The 10,247-nt window shown below is 33.4% G+C and overlaps 1 protein-coding gene across 1 annotated transcript in view; it reads right to left on the bottom strand.

The window, feature by feature from the left end:
* Positions 1-8,568, bottom strand: part of LOC18020650 (pentatricopeptide repeat-containing protein At5g42450, mitochondrial) — a 19,040-nt gene extending 10,472 nt beyond the window's left edge. Inside the window, 2 exon segments of the mRNA XM_024157458.1 lie at positions 8,139-8,224; positions 8,280-8,568. Coding sequence (XP_024013226.1) covers positions 8,139-8,224; positions 8,280-8,568 — 375 coding nt within the window.
* Positions 8,569-10,247: the final 1,679 nt, after the last annotated feature.

The following is a 10,247-nucleotide window of genomic DNA, read 5'->3' on the forward strand; positions in this document are numbered from 1 at the left end:
GTCTTTATTGTTATATGGGTATTACATCCTAGCAGTATTGGATGCTCGAGGTAGTTCTCGTAGGGTCAATTGTGTTCTCTTTTAAGTAGGTCGCAGGGGGCTTCTCAGGCCGAGTCACCTCGCCTGAGCGTGAAGCTGAACATCAGGGAGTTTTTTCAATCTGCGAGGAATTCATTGTTTTGCGATTCTTCATGTTAAATTTTCGATATCATAATCGTGTTAAACGATATGAGTCAACTTCTCAATTGCTGATGTGGATAGATACGAGGAGAACTCACCTACTTTCATATCTACTATTAATTTAATATTCAGAAAAATTGCCAACAAAAAAGCATCAAGTGTTCAAAGATTTCTAACTTAAACTCTAACTTTGTTGGTTTTCATTTTATATTTTCAAGAGAAAGATTTCTCCAAAACAAATGTTCAAAGTTGCACTGAGTGTGCTCTATTTTATAAAAATTATAATTTTTTATTTAATAAATTCACTTAACTTTCATATAAAACAAAAATATAATTTTTTATTATTTATTATAAATTACGAGATGACTAAAATTCCAAAAAATTTACATTAAATATATAATTAAAAGGAAATACCCATTTAAATAATGTTTTTTATTGAATGAATTAATTTATTAGAAAAATACTTTCAATCACAAATATTTTCTGATAAAAAAAATCACGAATATTTTAGAATTTCATAAAACAAGCTACTAAATTTTTTTGAAACTTAAAGAAAAAATGGATATCATTCAAATAAATCAAAGAATTTTGATCTGTCAACTACAATATGTTTGAATAATATCAGTGATTAATTTGGAAAAATCAGCAATTTAACAATACTAGATTAGGTTTCGCTTATTTGCACATTATGAAAAATAATTAAAAGAAAAAAAATAAAAATCTAAAATAAATTACTCTTGAAAATAAATATTTACAAATGTAAAAATAAAATTTTTGATAAAACAAAAGGATAAATTAAAAGAAAAATTTGAGGGAGCAAATGCATTTAATAGCCGTGAAAACAATTATTGAACTTATCACAACTATCAATCATGCAAAAATAAATATATCAAAATTAAGGCGGATATGAACAAAGCTTATGACAGAGTTGAATGGGTTTTAATTAAAAAACTGTTAAGACGATTTGGATTCGCGGAGAAATGGATAATATGGATGATGAGGTGCATTACTTCTGTACGGTACAAAGTTCTGTTAAATGGACACCCAAAGGACAAAAAAGTCTGGGGAGGGGACTCTGTCAAGGAGATCGCTATCACCATATCTATTTATACTATGTACAGAAGTGTTAGTGGCGAATATAAGGAAAGCAAAGACTGAAAAGCTACTGACGGGGCTTAAGATTGCAAGAGCAAGCCCATCAATTTTACATTTACTTTTTGCGAATGACAGTTTATTCTTCTATAAAGTAAATAAGGACGAATCCCAGAAGATTCTGAGCATACTAAGACAGTACGAAGGTGTTTCGGGCCAAAAAAATAATTTCGAGAAATCATCAGTCCAATTTGGGCATACGGTCCCAGTTGAAGTGCAACATGAGTTGAAACAAATCTTAGGAATTACAAGAGACAGTGGGACGGGGTCCTAACTGGGCATTCTGAAAAACATGGGCGGCGCCAAAACCAAGATTTTTAGTTTTGTAATCGACAGACAACATGATAGGATTAATAGTTGGACCTCGAGATTATTATCAAAAGGGTGCAAAATTTTTTAAATTAAATCGGTAGATTCCGCAATGCCTACTTTTGTTATGTCATATTTTCGATTACCTAAATCCATGACGGCAAAACTGGCTAGTGTAACAGCAAAGTACTGGCAGAGCTCTGATGGACATAAAATGGGTATGCATTGGATATCATGGAAAAAATTATGTAGCGATAAGGCAGAAGGGGGAATGGGCTTTCGTGATATGGAGAATTTTAACACGGTTTTATTAGCAAAAAAACTATGGCGGCTGATAGATAAACCTGACTCATTGTTTGCACGGGTCTTTAAAGAATGATACTTTTGGAAAACAAGTCCTTTAGCTCCTATACGTTCCTACTCACCGTCCTATAGATGGCAGAGCATAATCTCGGCTATATCTCTGGTTAATAAATGACTAATCAAAAGAGTTGGTTCAGGATGTTCTATTTCTGTATGGAATGACCTTTGGATACCGGCTTATCGCCCGAGATCAGCAACTTGTAAGGGTTTCAATTACTACCGAATCTTATGGTTAATCATCTGATTGATCCAATGACAAATACATGGAATCTGGGATTGATAACGGCAATTATCAATCCAGCTGATGTCAAAATTATCCTGAGAATTTCCATTAGTAGCACCTATAGACCAGACCCATTGAGATGACATTTTACAAAATCTGGAAGATATACAGTGAAATCAGGATACAAAACTGAGTACCAATTACCATATGGATCTTCAGAAGATTTCTATGGGCCAAGCATACACCGGGAAATTTAAATGCTCTCCTAAATTAAGACACTTTCCATGGCAAGCAATATTTGGGTGCCTCTCAGTCTCAAGTAGGTTACGTAGCCGGGGAATATATTGTGACACACAATGTATACGGTGTGGAGCAGAGGATGAAATAATAAACCATGTTCTTTTTGAATATCCCCCTGCTCGATAAACTCTTCATCACAGATTCCAACACCTTCTAGGGTGTTTCCAATGACGTCGGTTTACGTAAATTTTGATCATCTTTTCTAGAGGCTCCTAAAGGGTTTGAAAAGTTCACAATTTCCATGGATCATATGGTATATTTGGAAGGCACAGAATGAGAAAGTATACTCAAATATTGTTATAGATCCACAAATAACATTAAAAATAGTGGAAACAAAAGCGGCATTATGGGAGGAGGCACAAATGTCTGAACAAGATCCAACACCCAGAAGTACTTCCAATTCCTCAGACTATTCAATAACTACGAATTTTGATGGATTGTGGTGTTATATTGATGTTTCTTGAAAAGATACAGATTTAACAGAAGGATTGGGATGGTACTACTTTAAGGAAGGTGTTATGGACAATATCAGGAGAAGTCTTTCGTCCCTACATGCGGAGATGGAAGCCCTCATATGGGCTATGCATTGCATGTTAGAGAATCAGAAGACGGTAATAGCTTTGCTACAGACTGTTCGAAGTTGATGAAGATGGTGTCTACACCCGAAGAATGGCCAGCATTAGCTCTACATTTGGAGGAGATTGTGAGAATGAAGGACGGATTCATTTTTTTTCTTCTGTATATCATATATCTCACGCGCAAAGAATTCAAAGGCAGACAACCTAGCAAGAAGTGCTCGTGTCTACCCTCAAGACGTTATTTATGTAAACTCGATACCACCGGTTTGGTTAGTCGAACCATTCTAGGTACTTAGGCTGTCAACAAAATAGAAAAACAATTATCGAAATTTTAATTTTTTTGGTATATAACTGTACATAATACCAAAAAAATTATGTAGAGATGAAAACAATTTGGAATTAATTCATTATCTTAAAACTAAATAGAAAAACTAAGAATATTTTTGGAGAGACTTCATCAAACTAATCTTATCATTTGTGTTATTGAGAAAACTAACCTCGAACAAGTCTATCTTACTCAACTAACTTTAGAAAGTTAGTCAATTTTTATTTTATCCAAATGTTTTCCATTATCATATAATAAAACTGTTATTCTGTTATTAAAATTTTATTTTATTTAAATGTACAAAATTAAGAGAAAATATCTTTCTTTTTTTAAATTCTTAGTTGGTTAATGGAAAAAGTTAACCATTGTTCTTGAGAGAGGCGATATTGGTGGCGATTTTAAAGACTTTCGATTCCAATCTTATTATGTGATGATTTAGGTGTCGAGTGAGCGTTTCCGGTAAGTTTCTTTATCCTCTGCCTTCGTCTCACTTTCCCTTTTTCCGAAAAATTTATGGGAGGGTTAGCCAAGCTGTATCTGGACACACGTCTTCAGTCACTAAGACCGTGTTTTCTCCCTTAGTAAAATCTCAGGATTTTCAAACCGCCACCAATACAATTAAATCCAGCTTATATCTGACTAACCTGCAAAAAAAAGAAGTAGGAGGGAGTAAGTAATTTGGATTATCTAGTGAGAATTAACCCAAAAGTCTCATGACATCTGTCAAGTCTATGACTAAACCAACCTGCAAGCAACCTAGATACCACTAACATGTATTAATCAACTAGGTGGGTACCCGCGCCATAGGCGGGTTTGCGAGGGCCATGAAGTTGATTACTTATTTTTTATAATGTTAAAACGCTTATGTATTATATTAAATTTTTAATTTTCTAAGAGCATTCATAGTTATTATAACATGTATCATATTAAATTCATAAATTGTTTTAGTTGGATAATTGTATTTTTGAAAAAACTCATTAATTCGTTATGCGCAAACATCATTATTGTTTTGTACTTTATTTTCTTATGTTTAATAAAAGTGTTGATTCTCGACAATGAGGGCAATCATTAATAGTAATAGAAAAAGAGTATTAATTCGGATGCATAAGTAAACTAAAGTGTCATTTAATAAACGATTAAATAAACCATTTAAATAATAAAAATCTAAACCTAAAAAAAAATAAACTATTGTTTCCTTACATTCTGAAAAACGCCCTTGTATACAACGTTCAAAGTTTTGGGGCTTACCCATTGTATCCGTTATCCGAATCTTCAAACCAGCTCTTGAAGTAACACGTGATATAGCCACATAAAGTTCTCCATGGGAAAATACTAATTTTGGTAAATATAAGCCAACATTTTGCAAAGTCTGTCCTTGACTTTTATTGATAGTCATTGCATAGGTGATAGCTACCGGAAATTGTCTACGCCTTATTCTAAAAGGAAACCTTGTCTCGGAGGGGAAACAAACATTCGTGGGATCAAGACCTTTTGACCAATATATTCTCTAGTTATGTGGCTAGCTTGAATAACATATTTGGCCAACTGTGTTACCAAGAGTCTTGTTCCATTGCATAAACCACCTCTAAGGTCAATATTCCAAAGCAACATAATAGGTGTCCCTATTTTCAATTTTAATTCATGGTTCGGCAATCCTGAAATTTTAATACTATTAAGATATTCTCGTGTGTAGACGTTTTCGTCAATCTTGCCCTTATCAGAAGTATCAATGCTGTCTGAGCTAAAATATGTATGTTCCTCATCTAGAAAAAGGTTTTACGAAGTTCACTTGATCATGTTATGAAGCTCATGTGTAAGATCGTATGTATAAAGCGTTAAATATGTTTACCTTGTATTTCCGACAAATCCCACGTCTGCATTTATCAGGCTGAGAATTGCACTGTCTTGAAAAAATTTTGGGTCTCTTTCCGATCTGTATGAATCACGATACACTTCTCTTACTATCTTTTTAACTGGATCAGCACATTCTTTTATCAGTAAATTGTCAGGGATCTCAATTTCGGCTTCATCGTTGTCAGTCGAAATAATTTTGCCGTCTCCTACATCCAAAATCCACTTTGAAAAGGCCTCTAGCTCATTAACACGATCTCGTCCAACACCATTTTGAAGCCTCATATTCTTGGTTAGTTCTAAAACCGTACAATTGTCCCATAAAATAGAAGAATTTATGGTAGCCATAAGAGTTTGGGTGTTATTGCTTCCTACAATAACATGCAATATTTGCCTGAAATCTCCTCCAAAATCATCAATTTTGAGTATATCACGCATACTTCTATCCAGAGTCTCAAAACAATATTTACTCATCATAGGAGTCTCGTCCCATATAATTAGATTTGTTTCTCTTATCAAATCAGCCTGAGGTGAATTGCTATTTACTGAGCACATTGTTGTTGAATTAACAGCAATTGGGATGTCAAATCGTGAATGTGCAGTTCGGCCTCCCTGTAACAGCAATGATGCTATCCCGCTCAACATTAAGAACGATCATGTCTTTAGATCTAAGAGCAGCACCAAGAATACTCCATAAAAAAGTCTTACACGTTCCGCAAAACCATATACGAAAAACATATCACCAGTATTGTTGTTCACTGCTCCAATAATTTGATCATATAAACTTTTTTGTTCATCAGTGATGGTTTTCAACATTTCTCTATGTGTTGCACGTAACTTCTCACGATCATAACTTTTTTCTTTGAGAATCAGAGGATTCTTGTCTTTTTTGAATGAAATATTATCTGGGCGAGGCATTGTTTCATAATTCTTCAAAATGCTACCATTTCGACGCATATATTTTTCTATTTTAAACAATGAGTGACTCTTCAACTACATATCAGACATAATCAAATCTGTAAGGGAAAAAAAATTATTAATCTATTAAAATATGAGTAATCATTTATAGAAATATATGAAAGATGTTTAGGAAATGTAATTTGATTCTTTTGTTTTTTATATATTGTATAAGATATTATCATTAAGATATTCCCACGTTGAATTCCAAAGATTTTGAGATGTAGTGACTGAATTAGAAGCCAGAATAATAGCAAATAATCGGCTGCAAAAATTTTCCAGATGCCCACAAACTTGCTTTTTAATAGCCGAATGGAGAACTATGAAGAAGAATATTACCGGCAATACTGGATAGTATCTAAAAGAGATAGCAACGATTTTTTTTTTATGTATAAATTACTTATTTTTATTTTAACATTTGTTATTCATCTAGTTTATAGATAACAATGAAGAAGGAATTTCACTTTTTAAAATTTGCCAATTTCGAAGAAATTTTGATTTATTCAAGAATATATAAACTTATAAATGAATAGACAAAACCAAAACAAGAAATACTTTGCGATGTAATTATGGTAAATTAGAAACCATCTTGGATCGCACAGGCGATGTATTTTATTAGTAAGCAGTTCACATTTTTATTATGGTAAAATACTTTGCGATGTAATTATGGTAAATTAATATAAGAGTAAAAATGTGAAAAAGTAACAAATAAATTAATGGATCGTAAACCACTAACATCCTTAAAGTATGAATAAAACCAAAAAAGCAAAGAAAGTAACAAAGGTAAAACTAAACACGGAACACTCATGGTTTTCCTTAATTCCTTAATTCAGCCTTGTCCGGAACCACCAATAAGTCTCTGGTTTTTTTATCTGTTTGCATCCTACGTCGTTTTGAATAGAAAGTTAAGTTGACAAATGAATTTAAGATAATAATAGTAAAACTGTTATTTTTAAAAAAATGTTTTTACCTGTCCTTGAATTCTTCGACTTCAGTTACATTGGGATTTAATACAATCAATGTAGGATCAACAGATGAAATGGTAATTTTTCCTAATGAGTCAGCCAAGATAAATATTTTATAATACCAAATACACTAAATACATGATAAAGCCGATATTCATACTTCTTTAAAACTATATACCTCCAAGGAAATCAATGATGCCCCATCTAATAATGCATATGATTACATCCTCAGTACAAGCTCGCCAATCATTATAGAACTTTAAAGCCCTAAGGCCAATGAGTTTACAGCAGAGCCGAACATGCCTGTATAATAGAATATAAAGTAATCTTTAGCTAACCATCTTTGAAAGTGATGACGAATTTCCATAGTAGAAATCAGGTTATACAAACCTTAAGTTCTCCAATTCGAAAGTGGTAGTCTGATATTTGCTATTATTTCCCTTTTCTGCAAGCTCAACCAATATATGACCTTCTCAGTAATGGAACTTACCAATGTTTACAACACACCAATCAGCTCTACAAAAAAACCAGAAATGTTATTACTAAATAAGAAATTATAAAAGTAATAACAAAAATTTAGCATATTTATATTTACTAACCCACTAAAAAGTTGTGGCTATATGTACGATCCAAGATGGTTTGGAAATCCACAAATTCAAAATATTTCTTCCACATGGGAGTTTCACTACGAAAAGAATGTATTATTATTTTACAGTGATTTGATGTTGTTCTAAAGGCTCCACCTACGGAAACAACCTGAAAACGATGGATCTGAACCCAGTTTTCCTCGTTAAAACGATCCTTAAATAAGTCATAAAATACTTTATGAACAGTGCATGTATCTTTTCACCCTGGCAATTTTATTTTAGTAAATTGTAAATTAGGCAAATGTGAAGTTAATACAATTTTGAACTCAGGCTATAAAGAGAATAAACCTTCTCATCACATAGCACAGCCTTCAATAGACTACCAGATGGTTCCAAGCATTCCGACCATAGACGCAAAACCTTAACTGAAATCTCTGATTCACACATTCCGAACATCAAACGTTTGACAATTGGATTTGAATAGACTACGACGGGTGCATCTCTTTTTAGACTGAACTTTAACAAAGATATTGTCGACAAGTTCGGTGGATGTTTCTGAATTATCAGAATTGACGGTGTAAATAGGTGTGGAAATAGAAATTTTATCTGAAGATGGTCTGTCATCACCAACACGTTCAAAATTAAGACAACTGTCATTGATCTCTGTACAATAATCATGATCAACAACATCATCTTCTTCGTGATCAATATCATCTTCTTCGTGATCAGTATCTTCATCTTCTTCACCATCGCCTGCAAAAACGACCATGTGATGCATTTTCATTAAGAGGATAATTTTTTTTTGTATCATCAGCTTAGTCAGCATCCGATTGACATTGTTGCTAATTAACAGGTGCAACATAAGTGTCATTATCAAGGTCCGAGCGTAGAATAAACAAAATTGAATTGTTTTTGAGAACTACAACAATAATTAGAATTGCATAACAAATGTAAGAATATAAATTACCATCAATGTCAACCACACCACGTGGGACCACCCACCAACCCGATTGAATTTCCCGATCATGACCAGCCGATGTATGTGAATATAATACTCCATATCTGTAGATCTAGATCCGGGTTCTATTGGAGTATTTCTCTTTCGTAAGACACATGATATAATTGGCGAATCACCAGGTTTAAGAAAAAAACTATGAATACAGAGATTAACATCTCCTTATGAACAATAAAATATAAAAGACGCTTATGAACAAAATTAAGAAGACAAAATTGGCGTAAGAAAACGATGAGTTATAAAAGACGCTTATCAAAAACAATTAAGAAGAGGAAATATATCTAAGAGAACGGTGAGTCTAGTTGTTGTACATGAAAAACATATGTAGACAATAATGATATATATAGTGTAAGATAGATGCTTTAGAGTTTAGGGTTTCTTTGTTGGTGGTCTATTTAACAGATTTGGTGGTTATGACCGAGAATAAAACCGCTGGCCCGTAATCGATAAAAAAGCCATATCACACATATTGACACGTAAGATTAATGATCATTTTATCAGAATTAAAGAAAATAACACATATATAAATTTTAATAAGACACATAAGCAAATCGCTCTGGAGACGACATATAGGATTTTTGACTTCACAAATAATAGTATAGATGAGAGGCCATATAGTGGCAATCTTGGATAGATATCCTCAGTGGAGAGCACACATAACCTGTGCTCTATCCAGTGGCAACCACACTGATACTGCTAGAGTTAGAGGTCGCAGATAAATTCAAATTTATAAACCCTAGTTTTCCAAGTGCACACCTGTACGGTGTAGTACTTGGGGTATTGATCCATAGAGAAGTGTCTTTTCTACAAAAACTTCAAACTGGGATCAGTAAACGGATTAAAAGACTCTGTGATTTTTATAGGTTTTTCCTTAGTGTCACAGAAAAGTAAAAATAAAATAAAAATTGAAAAATAACTAGACCTAATCGATATGGGCTAACAAAATAAAAGAAAAGTGGGCTGGCAAAGATATCTCAGGGGATGTTCGATTCATGTTAGGGTTCTAAGCTCTAAAGGTGATTAGATTACTGTCATATGTCTTAATCGGTTTCTAGGTATGTACATGGAACTAGAATAGACACTGATATGGTTAGCATACTGTCGTATGTCCTTACCAACTAATCACTCAAACTCGACCAGTAGCTTTCATCTCAGGCCGCGAGAGAGATTATGCACTAACTAAACTGAATTCATTCTTTCTCACATCTTCTCTGTAGGTAACTTTCGTCTCCTTCAACGACTATGTTCTTCTGAATCTATGTATGACAATCTGATATACCATTGTCATGGCTCTGATTAAACCTAGGTTCAGAGATTGGTTCATGACACTAACCTCATGCATTAAAAACAACTTGGCAAAGAAAACAGCAATCCTAATCGAACATTAGATCTCCTTTGATGGATCCTTTAAACCCAACTACTAATCTACTCTAACATGATAG

Source organism: Eutrema salsugineum, unplaced genomic scaffold, assembly GCF_000478725.1.
Source record: "Eutrema salsugineum unplaced genomic scaffold, Eutsalg1_0 scaffold_17, whole genome shotgun sequence".
In the NCBI taxonomy this organism is placed as follows: Eukaryota; Viridiplantae; Streptophyta; class Magnoliopsida; order Brassicales; family Brassicaceae; genus Eutrema; species Eutrema salsugineum.